The 20,052-nt window shown below is 36.7% G+C and overlaps 1 protein-coding gene across 3 annotated transcripts in view; it reads right to left on the bottom strand.

The window, feature by feature from the left end:
- LOC143245397 (NEDD4-binding protein 2-like) overlaps positions 1 to 20,052 on the bottom strand; it is a 78,959-nt gene that overhangs the window by 28,542 nt on the left and 30,365 nt on the right. The window contains exons 4-5 of one of the 3 annotated variants that reach the window (XM_076491691.1): positions 8,076 to 8,236; positions 7,454 to 7,572 (exon numbers count right to left, since the gene is read on the bottom strand). In XM_076491691.1, the coding sequence (XP_076347806.1) occupies positions 7,454 to 7,572; positions 8,076 to 8,236 (280 nt within the window). Of the gene's footprint in view, positions 1 to 7,453; positions 7,573 to 8,075; positions 8,237 to 10,582; positions 12,474 to 20,052 lie in introns of those variants that run through there. The other 2 variants (XR_013025618.1, XR_013025619.1) reach the window with 2 other exon arrangements.

The raw sequence follows: 20,052 nt of genomic DNA, 5'->3' as shown, positions 1-20,052 counted from the left end.
CACACTTTTGAAATCAATTTTATAAGTAATGAAGTTTCTTTTCAATAAATAATAGGATATTCTACTCATTTATGATAAACTTGACAAAAATGTTCAATAAATAAAGACCTGAGCCATTGGAATATTTTACCAAACTACTTTACTAACCACACAAATAAGCTTACCTGATATCTTAGATTATACAAATATCTTGCAGATATAATTTAAAACAAAAATATTTTCAGAACAAAAAGATCTACAAAAGTGATAAAAATTCCCAGATTGGTTTCTGAATCTTCTCCCTAGTTTCCTTTCCTCATCAAACTATGTCTAGTCACTTTCTTATATCACTGTTCATGACACTTTATTCACTGTGATGTAAACACTTTAAAAACTGTGCAAGAAATTATGAAGGGTGTTTGTTGAAAGAGAAATATCTTGTATGTTAAACCACTGATGACAATAAGGTGTTGACTACAGGTATCTGTACTTTTGTAAACATATTATTCTATCTACAACAGCTTTTATATCTATAGTTAACCTCTTCTTGTCTTCAGTGGTTTAACTTACAACATACTTCTCTCTATAATCTTTCTAGTGAATGTAACTATTTTCCTTAGTTAGTTACTGATGAAACCAAAAGATATAATGAGAATATAATGAGAAAAAAAGTATGTAGTAATAAAAACTCAAAAGAAAAACAACAAAGCAAGCTGTTCATATTGTCAAGGGATGATGCTTATTTAACAAATAAACATCTATGCATTGAGATGTTTTGAAAAATTTAAAAAGAACCTATAAAAGTAAAGACCTCTTGAACATGTGCAGGGATATTTGTTTGATAATTATCTTCATTCTTCTCTGTAAATTACACTAAATAAATGTTATAAAATAATACGTATCTAAAATATTTGGGAATAAGAAATAAAGTCAAAATTATCATTCTGTTTACACTCTGGAATTTGACACCTAACAAAACCAGCTCAGTGGACCAAAATAGTGTTAGAGCAAATACTATACATACCCATACAAAAAGGATGATAAATGTCATTTTGTCATGGATATTTAATCCTTTCACGATAGGCTAAGTGTAATATACACAGGTTTGCACAAGTTAACTTTTTACACTAGAACTTTTGATACAGCATGTCTGTCTTCATAACATTTTGTAGACTTTTATTACACATTACAAGTTTTTTGTACACAAAAAATCAGTTTTCTTAATGAAATATTTTTACTAAAGATCTGTTTGTGAAAAAGCTATTATTTGTCCTCAAGTTCTAAAATATTATTTGTGTGATTTCTAAAACCAAAGTACATTCAAATGTTTATTTTCAGTAAAACTTTCTATTTTATGGTATTTTCTATACTCTAACTATGTAGGACCAACCTTTTAATCACTATAAAAAAATCAGAAAAAAAAATTGCTTGGTTGTTTAGTGTTTACTGTTGCAAAACAACTGGGCTATATGTGCCAAACAACCAGTAAAAAGGTAAAAAAGTAAAATCATTAAAATATGTAAAAAGGGATCATGCTAAAACAAGACATTGTCCAATTTTCAAATTAAAATCTTAAAAACACGACTGAGGTGAACAGTGTTGCCATCACCGATGACACTGGCCAACATCAAGGTAAAAATATGCTTAAAATGCTGCCATCACTCTGGATCGTAACAAAGGAGTGTCAGTAAAATGTGGGCTATTGTGACCGAATGTCACACAGACCTCACATTGGTACATTAGTACCAGATAAAAGAAAGTGATGAGTTAAAAAACTGTGACCAATGTGTAGCCTAGCCAGAACAACTTCATCCTTCCAAACATTATGGAAGCAAGACAGCCAAAAAAGTAATAGAAGGTTTGATCTGAAAAAGCTTGTTATCACGTTTCTCACTCTAAGTCGACTACCAACTGAGCTGAGCATTGGATACAGGACTTTAGTCCATATATGGAACAGGCACAGCAGTAATAGTATCTGAGCAGACAGATTTAGCAGCATTGTCAGTGAGTTCATTCCCACGAATACCAATGTGGTCTGATATCCAGAAAAATTGGATAGAAGTAAATGATAGAGAGAAATGGGCCAGTCGGTTTTGAATATTGACGACAACAAGGTGAGAACTAATGTGAAGTAACAAAAGAGAGCTAAACGAGTCAGTATAAATAGTACACTTCATGTACTGCATAACTTTCATGTGATTAAGGACAAGAGAAATGGCATACAATTTGGCAGTGAACACAGAAACTGTAGAGGGGATTCTGTGTGCAACAACTGATTCATAACAAACCATGGCAGAGTCACCTGATTTTGAACCATCCGTATAAATGGAAATGGACGGATGGTTCAAATGATGTTCAGCAAATAGAATGGGTTGTAACTAGCCATGGTATAATGGGTTGATCAGTGGATACAGCTATCTTATCCAAGAACAGACAGAATTCATCCAACTGTGCCTGGTTACAAAGGCAAAAAGGAACAGCAGCGGACTGTATATTCTGAAAAAAACGTGACCGTCTGAGGAAGGATCAAAGTTTTGAAGCATACAGTGACCAAAATTGCAAAGACAAAGGTATAGAGGAGGTTCATGAGATTCAGTGTACAAACTCTGGACTGAAGAAGTGTGGAAGGACCCTGTGCAGAGCCAAAGCCCTTGATGGTGAACAGGGTCCAACATCTTCAAGGCTGAGGTTCTGGCAGAGCCATAGACCAGAAACCCATAGACCAGTTTTTATCAAATAAGGGCAAGACAGATTTTTAGCATAAAACATTGATCTGCTTCCCAAGAGGTGAAAGAGAGGACATGGAGGATGTTCAGTGCCCTTGTACCCTTGACAAATAGCTGCTTGTTGTGAAATAAAGGTCAGCTTACAGTCAAAGATAAGTCCCAAAAACTTTGCCAAGGACCATGGGAAGTACAACTTTTCTGATATAGAGTTCAGGATCTGGGTAAATACCCCACTGGCAGCATAAGTGCATGCAAATGGTCTTGGAGTGAGAAAAGGTTAAAATGTTTGTTGTGGTCCACATCAGTAAGAGATTGAGGGTGGCCTGTAGCTGCTGTTCAATAACTGTACTTTCAGCTGTAGAGGAGAAGTTGACCACTGATGGCATTAATCTTTATACTGAAAAGTGTAACACTCAAGACACAGCTCTGATGAACTTAAAGTTCCTGTGGAAAAGAACAGGAAAGTGTCGAACCCATACTGACTTAGAATCGCCAGTTCATTAAAAATGTTTAATAAAAATAAGTAATTGGTCATACAACCCATACAAGTGGAGGTCTTGCAAGATACCATACTTCCACATTGTATCATAAGCTTCCTCAAAGTAAAAAAATTACAGAAACAAGACGTTGCTTGAGAAAGGCTTCCCTGATTGAAGTTTAAAGTCGAATCAGGTGGCCCATGGTAGAGTGCTGTTGTCAGAACCTACACCGTGTAGGTGAGAGAATGTTGTTTGATTTGAGAAACCAAACAAGATAAGCATTAACCACCCTCTCTAAGATCTTACAGAGCCAGCTCAATAAAGCAACTGGACATTAAATCAAAGGAATCTTGGAATCCTTCCCATGTTTAGAAAAAATGAGCACAACAACAGCATGGCACCAAGCATCAGGAAAAACATTCTTCTGCTAGATTTGGTTAAAAACCAGAAGAAGAGCAGGAGAGATGGTGCAGCATTTCGTAATAATATCATCGATTCCAACTGACGTACTGCCAGACCGATTAAGAGCAAGCTTCAAGTTCCACCAGCATAAAAGGGTGATTGTAGTCATGGACACAATCAATTCAAAAGGAAAAAGGTGATTTGTCTGCCTGCATCTTGATGGCTAAAAAGGTGGTGGATAAAGCAAAGTTCTAGATGCATGAAAAAAGCTTTCACTGAAAGTATTGGCAGTGCTCTGGGCATCAGCACCTTCCTGGCCCATCACAGAGCAAAATCGACAGGGGTGTAGAAGTATATTGTCCACTAACCTTTCAAATCTCATCACATATGACTTTGGAACTGGTGGTAGAAGATATGCTAGAGGTGTATTTAATGTAAGATTCCTTCTGACTTTGTGCACGGACTCTTTGAAATGCAATGCGGTTTAAAAGTGTGGGATACCTACAAAAGGTATCCCAAACCTGTTTTTGAGCTTTTCTTGCCATGTGGCAGGCACTATTCCACCAAGGTCAAGGATACTGTGGGAAATATGCTGAGGTTAAAGGAATACACTGAGCAGCTGGTCAATACAGCCAGTCATTGCTGCCATGCAGTTGTCTATCAATGGTTTACAGATGATGGCAGGATCAAGTTCTGAGAGAGCAGTGAAAGAGGGCCATTTGGCCTGGTCCAACTTCCATTGAGGCATGTGGATTGGGTGAAAATTACAAGAAAATAATCACTGCATCATGGATTGCTGTCAACACTCCAAGAAAAGTAAGAGAAAAGTGAAGGGGGAGCATATAGAAAGATCAATAGCAGTAAAAAACTGACTAGGTGCATAAATATAAGCATAAGAACCAGTATTCAAGAGAGATAGGTTGTGATCCAAGAGTATCTGCTCTATGGAACAACCCCTCCCATCAATATCAGCACCACCCCAAAGGGGATTATGTTCATTAAAATCCCTCAGGATTAAAAAGAGAGATGTTAACTGCTTAATGGTGGCATTAAGATTCGATTGATCATAGGTCTCTTCAGAAGCAAATAACAAAGTGACGATACGACCCAAGGATGGCTACAGCCTCCAAGAGTGTATTAAGTGGCAAAGGCAGGGTGGATACATGCTGATCAACCAGCAGTGCCCCCCACCATGCACTAGTCCATCACACAACCTGTCATTTCTGTACAAAGAAAACTGCTGAAGGCTGACTGTATCAGCAGGTTTCAGAAATGTTTCCTGTAAGGAGACACACAGGATTGTAAGAATCAATCAAATCTTTCATGTATTCTATATTTGAACAAAAACCTTGACAATTCCACTGGATCAGAGTGGCCATTTTAATTTATGTGGAGAATATGGCAGGGAGCCCTTCTGTTTCCGAGTTATTTTTTTCTTTGTTGGACAACAGCCTATCAATCTCCATTGATTTTGCTCTGTCTAGGGAAAAAGATTCCAGCAACTGAGGGAATGAACAAATGGTCACTTTACTTTTCAGGGCTACAGAAAAGGATGGACCTGAGGAACACTCCAACCCTAAGCCAAAGGAAGTGGAGCCAGACAGTCACAAGAAGGAGTGGCATGTACAGAGATAAAAGTAGACACAGATTTGTCAACAATTTTAATCATGGAGAGCAAAAGATTTTTCAAATGTTTTGCAAATGACTTTGTTGGAGGCACAGAGAGATCTGTCTGCATTCCCACTGTGGTAGTAGAATGGAGTGCAGCAGTATATGTCAGTGACAGAGTTGGGGACAATAACTTCTGAGCCTCTGAGCAGGAGATATTATTTATAGTCTTCAAGTGTTGCACCTCTGTCTTAGGACAAGAAATAGAGTAAGAGTGGTGTGAACCACTACAGTTAACACATCGTGGTTCTAGATCATACTCATCTTTGCCACCACAACAAACACGTGTTAAAAAATCCATGATAATGTTTTTGAGTGACCAAATCGTTGACAGTGGAAACATCTGAGAAGGTTGAGAATGTATGGCCACACTTTACAGTTCAGATAACCTGCTTTGACTGTGGCACAGTTTAACAGGAAAGTAAAATATTTTCAACAAGAATATCATGAAATTCATCAAAAGTGAAAACTCAAAATACAGCAGAACTGACACAGTTTCAGAGATAGGTTCAAGGCATGCTATTGTGCCATCTCAAATTTTAAAGTAATGTTCCAACACACTTTACCTGATGCACCTGCTATGACCCAATCTCGAAATGTTTAATATTCAAATATGCAGTTTTTTCAACAACTTGACTAATTGTGAAGGTGAGCATTACCTTTCTTAGATAAAATAAATAAAACCACTCATAGAGTGTGACTGTAGGATGCTAGAGCAATCAGTGTTTGTTTCATCTGTGTCAGGTTACCCAACTGGTATATATACTACTATTTTCAATTACTGTGCTTGCCAATTAATTGATTAGCAGATTTCACTAATTGTCCCATCCAATATATCACCATTTTCTAATCAAAATTTCAACTGCTCTCTCCACATAGAGTAATATGATCATTATATATTTCATCTTGTTCAACTGGTAAAATTTTTAATAGGTAGCATGTGGCCTCTGGTGACTATAAAGACCATTTCTTGATTGGTACAGATGACCATACACATCAAACTGATGGTTGTGGTACTGTTATGCTGGCTTGCTTTCAGTCATTTTTTGCTGTAGCTATCAAAACCAGTTGGCACTGTTAAGTTTCATGCCACTTTAATGCAAATTGTACTATCTGCCTTTATCAGGCTTTCTAAATTCAAAGGATCAATCTTCATGTTCTACTTGCAGCTATCCTTAAAGTGAAGTTTTGGACAACTTATTGGTCTATTGCCACTTGACAGCACACTGTACTGTACATCTTTTGAGTTGTGACCATCAGGAATTCTTTGAAAATGGACTACCCAATAAAGATATCTTTGTCTGAGAAGTGCAAGCATGCTTAGACAGTTTGACCTACAAAACACTCTTTCATTTATACTTTAATAATAAGGCAAAACCAATAAAATGGTTTAAAGTAACAGTACAAGTAATAGGCTGTATCTTGGCAAAACCATCAAGAAAAGATCAAAGTAATAAAAGTAATGCATTGTTTTTGGTAAAAACTATGACAAACAGATCAAGGTAACTGTAGAGATAATGTTTAATATTTCAAACTTACCTAGAACATCAAAATCGTGGCCCAAATGGGTTAAAGCAACAGTAATTTCCTTTATTTAACATTCCTCAATGTCCAGAATAGAAAAGGATAGGCCACATTATTATTCTTAGACAGAATACTACAAAGTACAGAATGAGATGTACTGAGTGTTCATTACTACTCTTAGACGACATGTTACAAAGTACAGAATGAGATATATTGAGAGTTAATTACTACTCTCAGACAACATGTTACAAAGTAGAGAATGAGATGTATTGAGTGTTCATTACTACTCTTAGACAACATGTTACAAAGTGCAGAATGAGATGTATTGAGAATTCAATACTACTCTTAGACAACATGTTACAAAGTAGAGAATGAGATGTATTGAGAGTTCATTGCTACTCTTAGACAACATGTTATAAAGTACAGAATGAGATGTGTTGAGAGTTCATTACCACTCTTAGATGCCATACTACAAAATATAAAATGAGAGGTATTGGGTGTTCATTTGTACTATTAGACAGAATATTACAAAGTACAGAATGAGAGGTATTGAGAGTTCCTTACTACTGTTAGACAGGATACTACAAAGTACAGAATGAAAGATAAGTGAGACTTAATCTTATTGTTAACATACAAAGAAATGAAAACAGGAGACACTCATAACCAAACACTTACTCTGTAGACTCTAAAATTTCATCTAAAGCACTTTGATCCACTCCAGGAAATAGTTCGTACAACTGTTTTTGTTTCAAATGAGATGCAAGTTGATGTCCTTTAGTAGCAGATTCTTTCAGCTATTAACAGAGAAACTTGTATCTGTTTGATTCAGTGTAAGTTTCCTCGAAAGCCAAAGTATTTTCTTAACAAACTTTAGTATAAGTTAAGTAAATTTTATATTATTGAGTATTGCAGTCAGTTGTAAAAGATAAATTTTATATAAATCATAGAGTTATACAAATTTATAGTATTTTAAACATAGCTATGTACTTCCTAAAATAAAATATATATTTTATCTTTACTATTAATTAATCATTATGTACAGAGAGAAAATAAATATTTTATAAACATCAAGTGAAGGTATACAAAACATATTTTCCACTAATGATATGATAGAATAGCATTTCCATGTCAGAAAAAATGTACTTTTTCTTGATCAGTGTAGAGTGTTGACTACAATAAAGTAGAATTTGTATTCAGTACCTTTAAAAGCTGGTTAACAAGAAGTGAGGAACTGACATGGAAATGCTATTCTGTCATATCATTAGTGGAAAATATGTTTTGATCAAGAAAAATGTACTTTTTCTTCTCTGCTAAGATACAGAGCCATTTCCATATCCATGATTTCACTGAGGGGAATATAATCCTTCTCTAGTCTTTGCTCACTAAGGGGAATATGTTCCTTCTCCAATTTTTTCTTTCTTTCTTCTAGATGAGTCTTGTCAGCTTCCAGCTGTCTTACTAAATACAAAAACAAACTCTTAAAAATACAAAATACAATCTTAGTCATAGTTACTATATTCCAGCATGAAGACACAGACATGCAACAAATGAGATTAAAAAGACCTCTCAGATCGCATGACTTGTTCAAAAACATTGAGTAATTCAATTTTATTTAAAACCTAGAATACATATTACGTAATTACTTCTATAAAATAAATTTTATTTGTACAGTTTTTCTATATTACACAACAGGTTTCTAATCATACAACAAACTGTACAAACAATATGATTACACTATACACTATTAGGATGTGTTGTAAATCAACATCCATCCAATAAACAATACGACTACACTGTAGACGATTAGAATGAGTATTAATACAACATCATTCCAGTGTAAACTATGACTACACTGTAGACTATTAGGAATAGTATTAATACATCATCCTTCCAGTGTAAACTATGATTACACTGTAGACTATTTACATGTGTTTTAAATCAACATAATTTTTAGTACAATCTATGATTACATTGTAGACTATTAGGATGTGTTTTAATACAACATCCTTCCAGTATAAACTATGATTACACTGTAGATTATTAAGATGAGTATTAATACAACATCATTCCAGTGTAAACTATGACTACACTGTAGACTATTAGGATGAGTATTAATACACCATCATTCCAGTATAAACTATGACTACACTGTAGACTATTAGGAATAGTATTAATACAACATCCTTCCAGTGTAAACTATGATTACACTGTAGACTATTTACATGTGCTTTAAATCAACATAATTTTTAGTACAATCTATGATTACATTGTAGACTATTAGGATGTGTTTTAATACAACATCCTTCCAGTATAAACTATGACTACACTGTAGATTATTAGGATGAGTATTAATACAACATCATTCCAGTATAAACTATGACTACACTGTAGACTATTAAGAAGAGTATTAATACAACATAATTCCAGTATAAACTCTGATTACACTGTAGACTATTAGGATGAGTATTAATACAACATCCTTCCAGTGTAAACTATGACTACACTGTAGACTATTAGGATGAGTATTAATACAACATCCTTCCAGTGTAAACTATGATTACACTGTAGACTATTAGGATGAGTATTAATACAACATCCTTCCAGTGTAAACTATGATTACACTGTAGACTATTAGGATGAGTATTAATACAACATCCTTCCAGTATAAACACTATGATTACACTGTAGACTATTAGGATGAGTATTAATACAACATCCTTCCAGTGTAAACTATGATTACACTGTAGACTATTAGGATGAGTATTAATGCAACATCCTTCCAGTATAAACACTATGATTACACTGTAGACTATTAGGATGAGTATTAATACAACATCTTTCCAGTATAAACACTATTATTACACTGTAGACTACTAGGATGTGTTTGAAATCAACATATTTTCACCATAAACAATGATTACACTGTAGACTATTATGATGTGTTTTCTATCAACATCCTTCCAGTATAAACAATGATTACACTGTAGACTATTATGATGTGTTTTCTATCAACATCCTTCCAGTATAAACAATGATTACACTGTAGACTATTATGATGTGTTTACTATCAACATCCTTACAATATAAACAATGATTACACTATAGACTATTATGATGTGTTTGAAATCAACATCCTTACAATATAAACTGTGATTACACTGTAGACTATTATGATGTGTTTGAAATCAACATCCTTACAATATAAACTATGATTACACTGTAGACTATTATGATGAGTTTTCTATCAACATCCTTACAGTATAAACCGAATGATTACATGATACACTAATAAGATGTGTTTTAAATGAGCATCCTTCTAGTATAATCTATGATCACACTGCAGACAATTAGCATGTGTTTTATATCAACATTATTTTAGTATAAACAATGGTTACAGTGTAGACTATTAGCAAGTGTTTTAAATGAACATCCTTCCATTGTAAACTATGACAACACTGTAGACTGTGAGGATGTGTTTAATAGAATATCCTTCCAGTTTAAAGGATGATTACACTGTAGACTATTAGGGATGTGTTTTCTATCACCATCCTTCCAGTATAAACAATCTAACTGCTCTGCACACCAGGGGTCACCAAACTTTTTTCACAGGGGGCCAGATTACTTAGGGAATGAGAAGCGCAGGCCGCATGATCATTATGTTCAATACTCATAAGCTAGAACAAAAGCTCCCTGTAAAAGACTTAACACTAAGTTTAGGATACAACATTAACCATGTAGGAGTAGCATGCAATACACACATATAATAAAAAAACAAACAGAAATATAACCAACAGTTTTATTTACCAAAAGGTTATCAAAGAAGATGACATTAGCAAAAACAATTGTTACATCACACATAGTCAGTACATATCTGAATTTCACTAAGCCACAAAAAAGTTAGTGAGATTTATGAAATTGGCATTTGGCTTTCAAAATATCTTCAATATTTGATTTTGAATTGCTGCATCCAATCATTAGAATTGCTTTCAAATGTTCATCAGTCAACCTTGATCGATGTACCAACTTCACATACTTCATTTTTGAAAATGCTTGTTCACAGACATAAGTTGTTCCAAACACTGATCCCATACCAGATACAAACTGCTTCAGCTTTGGAAAATCATCTTCAGGTATGAAGCTGTAAAATTCAATAAGTTGCCCCTCTCTGTGTTTTGCTTTCAACAAGTCATTTCCTTGCAAATCGATGACCTCCAGCTGAAGTTCCACTGGCACATCGTCAATGACACAATCAAAAGGATTCTGAAAAAGGAGAATGTCACTTTCAATTCTGTTGAGATCCAAAAATCTTTCTAAAAATGTTTATTTAAATCACCAATAATCTTTTTCTGAAACTCCAGGTTGACATCTTCTGTGATTCCAGCATGAAACTCATTGAAACACTGAAAATGAGAGAAGTTTCCCCCTTCCAAATATGCTTCAAACAATGACAGCTTTCTTTGAAATCCTTTAATGATTCTATAGAGATCACAGACAAGGTTATTCTTCCCCTGAAGTTTCAAGTTCAATTCATGCATGTAGGATGTGATGTCAACCAAAAATGACAACTTTGACAACTAGGTTGGATCCGACAGAAGTGGATCGGCTCTATATTTCTCGATAAGAAATATATCTATCTCTCTTCTCAGCTTATAAAAATGAGACAAGACTTTACCACAGCTGAGCCACCTCACTGCCATGTGATAAGGCAAGTCACAGAAATCAGAATCAATTTCAAGAAACACCTTGAACTGGTGATGATTAAGTGCATGACCCCGAATGAAGTTCACTGCAGAAATGACTGGTTTCAGTACACAAGAAATATCTAAGTCTTTTCCACAGAGTGCTTGCTGATGTATGATGCAGTGTATGAACAGAGCACTTGGGAGTTGAAGATCTTCCAACTGTTTCCTGATCAGCCCCACCAGACCCTTCTTTACTCCAGCCATGTTTTTTCCTCCACCAACTGCTACACCTCTAAGCTGATTCCACTGAAGGTTATAGTCTTACAAAGTTTATGCACTTCCATGAAAATATCTTCTCCAGTTGTTCTTCTGTGCATGCTGCAAACTGATGCCAACTCTTCTGTGATCTGAAAGTCCAAATTAACTCCACAAAAGAACATGAGAAGTTGTGACATACACAAGAGATCAGTGGACTCATCCAGTGCCAGGAAATACCATAGGAAGTTTCTAGTTTTTTGGCATATTTGTAATGAGATGTTCTCTCCAAGTTCTGCTCTCCGTACAACTGAAGTTGCTGAAAGGCTGATACTTTTGAAAGAAATTGGCTTTTTCAGGACACAGCTCATTTGCTATTTCCATCATACACTCTTTGATGAAGTTGCCGTCAGTAAAAGGTTTTCCTCGCTCTGCCTTCCTATGCACCATTTTGTAACTTGTACGAGTGACAGAGTCATTTTCAGCAAACTTTCTCGTGAAGAGATTCTTTTGAGATTCAAAAACACATTTCATGAATTCAAATTTCTCAGAACGGAACTTTCCTGAAAATTTCAAATATGTTGATAGATGTTTTATTTCATAGTGACACCAAAGATTGTACTCTTTCAAAACGGCAACACTTTCGGTGCATATCACACAAGTAGCTTTCTGGTTTCCACAAAAAGTACTTTTCTCCCCATTCTTCATGACACTCATAGTCCACTTTTCTTCATAACGATGGGTGAAAAGAACAGGATCTGAAAATGAAAAACACAGAATGTTGTGAGAAAAGTATTGTACTGGTCCAAGAAAGCACAAACAAAATAGATTGAAACGTACGTTTGCCACAACACTTACCTAAGAACAAGTTAAGAAAAGCACATAACCCGACTACTAAGAGGATTGAGCTTGCTGAAGCTGTAACCCTAGGCCGTTGAATTTACAAGACGAGTCAACAGGACGAGGGTTAAGTCTGTATTTGTTTTTGAAATCGTAATGCTTTCATAGATACGTGCCTCGATAGGAATAAACGGGCAGCTAGGACGAAAGAAGAATTTTCCTATTGGTTAAAAATGTGTGTGACAGCCTTGTTTCTTTTTATCATAACGTCTTGTGTTTGCCAGCTTAAAGCAGCCATCGATGTGATTTATTTTGTTATGACAGCCGGACATTTAATGAGATGTCACTTTTTATTTCCAAGCGGCTAGCTGCTGGTGGGCCAGACAAAATGACCTAGAAAGCTGTGAGTGGCCAGTGGACTGTAGTTTGGTAACCCCTGCTGTACACTATTGGAATGTCTGTTTTAACACAATATTGTTTTAAAATAAACAGTCTAATTACACTGCAGATTATCAGAACATAAGACTTGTGTAGATCAAAGTTCCCTATATATTAGATATCTTATTTAAGATATAGTTGTATTAGATAAATACAATCATTACTTTATAGTACTTTATATTTTATAGAGTAATGTACTGTTGTAGTTCATGGCTCATTTATCTTTGGTACTTGTTGGTTGGCTGATTTGGTGTTTTATGGCATAAAGCAGCTAGGCTATCTGCACCAAACATCCAGTAAGAAGTTAAAATTAAATTTAGTAAAATTCATAAAAGGAAATTAAGCTAAAACAAAACAAAGTTTAAAAAAAACAACATAAACAGCATAAAATCAATGTTTACATCTAGTCTACAATGTTAAGAGAAAACTAAATACAAGGTGTAAATGACTTTCTGTAGCATAATTGTAATTATCATAACTCTCCATGAAGACTAAAAGGTAAGCATAAAAACAACTGTCAGTCAACTGAAGTTGGCCTTTCCAGTCCTGGTTCCGAGTTATGTGACGTCATGGTAATTTTCATAAGGTAAAGTAACAAAAGTTTTAAAAGAGTTGTAGCAAAATTTTAATAATAACTCAGCAGGATGACTAACAGGTAGTTCAAACAGCAGCGTCAGCCACCTGAAGTTGGCCTTTCCAGTCCTGGTTGAGTTATTTGACTTTATGGCCATTAATGATGAGTTAAACTGTGACCAATGCATGGTCTAGTTAGGACAACTTCCTCTTTCCAATCCTTATGGAAGCAAGATGGCCAAAGTCCAAAATAGGGTTTTATTTGGTAAAGCTTGTTTTCGCGTTGCCCACTCCAAGTCAACTACCAGCTGGCACAGAGCCAAGCCTTGAATACAGGTCCATAGTCCATTATGGGACAGGCACAGCGATGACAGTGCCAGGGCAGATAGACTTACTGCAGTGTCAGCGAGCTCGTTCCCGTGATTACCAACGTGGCCCAGTATCAGAAAATCTGAATAGAAGAACATGTTAAAGAGAAATGGGCCAGTCGGTTTTGAATATCGGTGAGAACAGGGTGTGAACCAATGTGAAGTGATTCCAGGGCCAGTAGAGAACTAAGCAAGTCCAATAGAGGGTTTTACTTTGAAAAGCTTGTTTTCATGTTGTGCACTTTAAGTTGACTGTCAATTGGCATGGAGTTGAGCTTTGAATACAGGACCATAGTTCATGTATGGAACTGGCACAGTAGTGAGAATGCCAGAGCAGATATATTTAGCTGTGATGTCCTTCATGACGAATGGGGTCCAGCATTTGAGATTCTAGCAGAGCCATAGACCAGTGATCCATAGTCGAGTTTTGATTGAATAAGAGCACAATATATCTTTACCACAGAACATCGATCCGCTCCCAAAGTGGTGGAACAGAGGATGTTCAGTGCTCTTGTACCTTTGACCCATAGCTGTTTGATGTGTGGTATAAAGGTCGCTTATAGTCAAAGATAAGCCCCAAGAACTTTGTCTCATTGATTATAAGCAGCAAAAGTGCATGCAAATGGTTTTAGAGAGAGAAGGTAAAGCTGTTTGCTGTGGTCCACTTCAGTACACGATCGAGGGCAGTTTGTAGTTGCCACTCAATATATCTTGTGTTTGACGACTGACATGAGATGTGAAAGTCGTTGACATAAAGCCTGTTTGCAACAGTGAGAGGGAGTTGTTCAGTGATGGCACTAATTTTTATACTGAAAAGTGTGGCACTCAGAACACAACCCTGAGGGACTCTAAGTTCCTGTAGAAAAGAAAGGGAAAGTGTCGAACCCACATGAACTCGGAATCTCCTGTCCATTAAAAATGTTTAATAAAAATGGGCAAACGGCCACATAACCCACATACAGTTATGACAGAAAGTGTTCGTACCCCTGCTTCCTGAGTAGTGTTTTGCTAATAGAAGTATAATATATCATAAATATCATACTAACACAAATATACATAAATTTTTATGTAAATTAAATGACAAATAAACTGTTTATAAACAAATAACCAAAAATAGGAGGAGCAAAAAGTGTTCATACAGTTCAGAACGTGTGAATAAACTGATATTCCCATAAAAATTTTCTTTAGTTTGTCGAATAAACTACATTATACCATTCCAGAACTAGACATTGGATTCGTAATTATTGGAATTTAGCCAGCAAAAAAAGTAATTCCGACAATTTAGCACTGTCTCCATCATAATCTGCTTGGTCATCATGGCAAACAGGAAACTCTCCAGTGATTCAAAAAACCAAATTATTGTAAAATACAAGTCTCGTGTGTCTCTTTCCGTTATTGCTACATAACTTAATGTGTCGATAACTACTGTTCAAAGCATAATTGCCAAGTTTAAGCTTACAGGATCAACTGCTTAGCTCCCTCGTTTCGGACGCCCTACAAAATTCCAGAGAGAACCAAGAGGAAGGTTCTCAGAGAAGTTAGCAGGAACCATCGTTTAACACGTAACGACATACAGAAACTTGTAAGGAAAACTGGGGTTGAAGTAAGCACCTCTACAGTTATGAAGATGTTATGCTCTTCTGGGTTCAAAGCATGCCATCTTCGTAGAACTTCATTTTTAAAGCCTGTTCATTTAGAAGCACAATTGAGGTATGCAAAAAAGCATGTAGGTTAACCCTTTACCTATTGGAAGTGTATTCTTTTGACAGAGGAGACTAAGATCAAGCTTTTCGGCCACATTGATGTTCGCAATATTTTCCATAAGAAGGGAGAACAAAATCTTCCAAAAAACACCATCTCTACAGTTAAACATGGAGGTGGCTCAATCATGCTATGGGGTTCCTTCAGCTCTTCTGGTGTAGGCAGCCTTCACTGCGTCAACAGAATCATGAAAAAAGAAGAGTATGTTGATATATTACGAGCTCATATCAAGAATGATGCTCGGAACTTGCAGCGTGGGCATCGCTGCATCTTCCAGCACGACAATGATCTTAAGCACACATTGAAATATGTGCAATCCTGGTTGCAGAGGAACCATATAAGCATTCTGGAGTGGCCATCGCAGTCACCCAATCTCCACCCAATTGAAAACATTTGGCATGAGTTGAAGACCAGGGTTCATCAGCATCATCTAAAAAACTTGCAAGAGTTTGAGGCCTTCTGTAAAGAAGAATGGAAGAAAATACCAGTTGAGTACTGTGAAACAATCATGGAGGGCTATGAGAAGAGATTGTGCCAAGTAATGCACCTGAAAGGCTACACAACTGATCATTAAAGTGGATGCACAAACACTTTCTGCCCCTCCTATGTTTGGTTATTTGTTGTTCAATTTACAAAAAAATTTATGTAGATGTGTGTTAGTATAATATTTATAATATATTATACTTTCATTATCCTAATCGTGATACTTATTAGTTATGAGAATGAAACTACTCACGACGCAGGGGTACGAACACTTTGTCATAACTGTATATGGAGATCTCGCAAAATGCCGTACCTCCATGTTGTATTACAAACATTCTCAATATAAAAGTAAACTAACACAAGATGTTGTCATTTGAGAAAGGCTTTTCTGATTGATGTTTCAAGTCAAATCAGGAGGTCCATGGTGGAGCACTCTCATCAGAACCCACTCTCAGTGGGTGAGAGGAGGTTGTCTGATTCGAGGAAACCAAACAAGACAAGCACTAACTATCCTCTCTAAGGTCTTACAGATACAGCTCTTCAAAGTAATTGGATGGTAGATTGAAGGAATCTTGGGATTCTTCCCAGGCATCATGAAAAACATTCTCCTGCCAGATCTGATTAAAAACAATCAGAAGAAGAGCAAGAGAAGCAGGAGATAGATGACACAGCATCTCATAGTGTAAATCATCAGGTCCGACTGATGTACTGCCAAACCAATGAAGGGCTAGTTTGAGTTTCACCAATGTAAAGGGGCAATTATAGTCATAGAGACAATCAGCTCAAAAGGAAAGAGGTGATCTCTCTGCCCAAGTCTTGATGGCTAAGAAGATGGAAAATGAAGCAAAAGCACTAGACACCCGGCAAAAGCTTTCACCTATAGTATTAGCATTGCTCTGGGTATCAGCTATTTCCTGGCCATCAGAGAACAAGATCAAGAGGGTGACAAAATTATATTGCCCATTGACTTTTGAATCTTGTTCCATTTGACTTTGGAACTGATAGTAGAAGATATCCTGGTTGCAAACGTAATCTAAAATTCCTTCTGGCTTTGATGTCTTACCTACTGAGCATGTGCACGGCTTGCTGGAAAGTGATGCAGTTCGAGAGTGTGGGATACCTATGAAAAGAATCCCAGGCCATGTGGCAGGCAGGATTTCTCCATGGATGAGGATATTGTGGAAAATGTGTCAAGGGTTCAGGAATACAATGAGCAGCTGCTTGTATAATACAGTTGGTCACTGCTGCTATGCAGTCATCTACTGATAGCTTACAAATGATGGCAGAATCAAGTTCTGTAAGAGCAGTAAAACAGGCCCAATTGGCTTGATCCAGCTTCCACCATGGCACGTGGATCTAGTGGCAATAACTGTGGCCAGTCTCTCTCCAAATTATATGAAAATGATAAGTGCCTCATAGATTATTGTCAACCTACTATGAAAAACAGGAAAATAATGAAGGGGAGCAAACTGAGAGATCAATAGCAGTAAAGGACTGACTAGGTGCATGGAAATAAGTAGAAGAACCAATACTGAAAAGAGAAAGGTTGTGATCAGAGAGCATATGCTCTACAGAACAACCCCTCCCATCAATATCAGTACTTCCACAGAGGGGATTATGTACATTAAAATTCTCCCAAGATTAAAAAGGGAGATGACAACTGTTCAATAAGAGCATCAAAGTCTGATTGATGATAGGCCTCTCCATGCAACAAGTAGAGAGAACAACCAGTGATGGTACAATCCAAAGAAACACGGATGGCTGTGGCCTCCAAGGGTGTATTGAGTGGCAAAAACAGGGTGGGAACATGCTGATGAATCAACAGTGCTACCCCTCCATGCACTCGTCAATCACACAACCTGTCATTTCTGTGCAAAAAAACTGCCAAAATGTGACTGTATTGGCAGGTTTCAGAAATGTTTCTTGTAAGGAAAGACGTATAGGATGGTAGGATGCAATCAGTGCTTTGATGTCATCCAGATTAGAATGTAAATCTTCACAATTCCATTGTATCAAAGTGGCCATTTTTTATTTATGTGTAGGCAAATTGGGTGGAGAACCCTTCTGTTTTCGATTGCATCTTTTTTTTTCTTTATTTGAGGAAAAGAAGACGTACCCAAGGAAATGCCCATGTGTTGAACCAAAGAGAGTGGATCTTGGGGTTTGCTGGAATGAATGTTAAGGACAGAGATAGGTGTTGATGTTGATTCATCAACTTTTTTTTTTTAACCACGGAGGAGGTCAATAGACTTTCCATATGGTTTGAGAATGATTCTCTTGGAGGCATAGAGAGATCCATCTACACTCCCACTGTAGTAGTGAAACAAAATGCAGCAACATACAACTGAGATGAAGTGGTAGACAATAACTTTCAAACCTCAGGGTAAGTTATGTTTTGAATCATCTTTAAACATTGCACATTTTTTTCTTCCAATCACTTAGGGCAAGAACAAAAGTAGGATGGGTGAGAGCCATTGCAATCAATGCAATGAATGTCTGTTTCACACTCACAGGCATTGTGTTCCTTGCCACCACAATGAGCACACATCAAGAAACTACGACATGATGTCTTCGAATAACTGAGCTGCTGACACTGGAAAGATCTGAGGGTTTGAAATGTATGGTCGTATCTTGCAATTAAGATAACCTGCCTTGATAGTGGCAGGTGGGCGAGGTGATCTAAATATTAAAATGAGAATACTGGTTGGTATCCTAATTCCATCTTTGTGAGTGGAGATATGCCTCACTGCAGAAACTCCTTGGGTAGAGAAACTAGCGATAATCTCCGACTCAGGAATGTTCTTCAAATCCCTCTCAACAATAGCTCCTTGTAACAAATTCAAAGTAGCATGGGGCATAACCTCAATGGGTGTATCCCCAATTGCCTTTGAATGTAAGAGGAGTTCACTGTGTTTAGATGTGGATGTTTCCACCAGTAAGTCAGCAGAGTGAAGCATTTTGAATGACTTTGGAAAGTGCGAACAAGACCCTCTAGTCTCTTCTGAATAAAAAAAAAAAAGGGGGAGCCATTTGCCCTAAAGATTTGTCTAAAAGAGAAAGTAATATAAGAATATGAAGTACATGTGCTACATGTGTTGAAGATTGTTGCTTAGAATCTTCAAAACGTGGTCATTTACCTATGGACTGTTTTTTCACTATTTTATTTGGGAGATCCATAATAAAAAAAGAATGCCAGGGTTTAGTGAGCACTACAGGGTGGCCCGTAAGTCCCTACCCATTCATATATCTTATGTATCCAGTGTATCTGTGTGCTGTTCCTCATTCTTGCTGCACAATATTATGCGATGCCATGTTCTGTGAGACATTTTCAAGTGTAAAAGAGCTTACATCAGCCATATTTCTCTGAAAAAAATAGCTGCCCATCTACAGGATTTCAAGGCCAAAGTGGTGTTTTAAGGTTGGACCCCTCAACCACCAGAATCCTCTCCTCCCCTTCACATGTCGCCACAAACAGAAAATACGTGGGTGGATGTTTTGATTAGAGAGGAGGTAAACTGGAAGAACAGAACCTTCCCTGGAAAGTCCCCTCACCAAGTACAGGAATCCACACCATGGGGCTCAATGCCAAGAATTAGTTACTAAACTAGAGAACCTTAACTCCCTATTCACAAGCAAAACACCACCACCACTACTCTGAACTGAATGATTATAGCCACCATTGTGAAACCCACCCAGTAGGTTGCCTCTATAATCAACCACTCCAATAAAGAAAGGGGGGGTGGAATGTATGGTGGAGAGTCCAGAGAGACTACAACACCTGAGACAGTGCAATGGATGATCATAAAGCCCTTATTTTTAAATCAAGCCACACCAATATATTCTATCTAGGCATGGTAGGGATAGGCAGCAGTCT

Source organism: Tachypleus tridentatus, chromosome 2, assembly GCF_004210375.1.
Source record: "Tachypleus tridentatus isolate NWPU-2018 chromosome 2, ASM421037v1, whole genome shotgun sequence".
Classification (NCBI taxonomy): Eukaryota; Metazoa; Arthropoda; class Merostomata; order Xiphosura; family Limulidae; genus Tachypleus; species Tachypleus tridentatus.
Note: the sequence above shows the minus strand (reverse complement) of the source record. Positions and strands in the feature narration are given on the sequence as shown.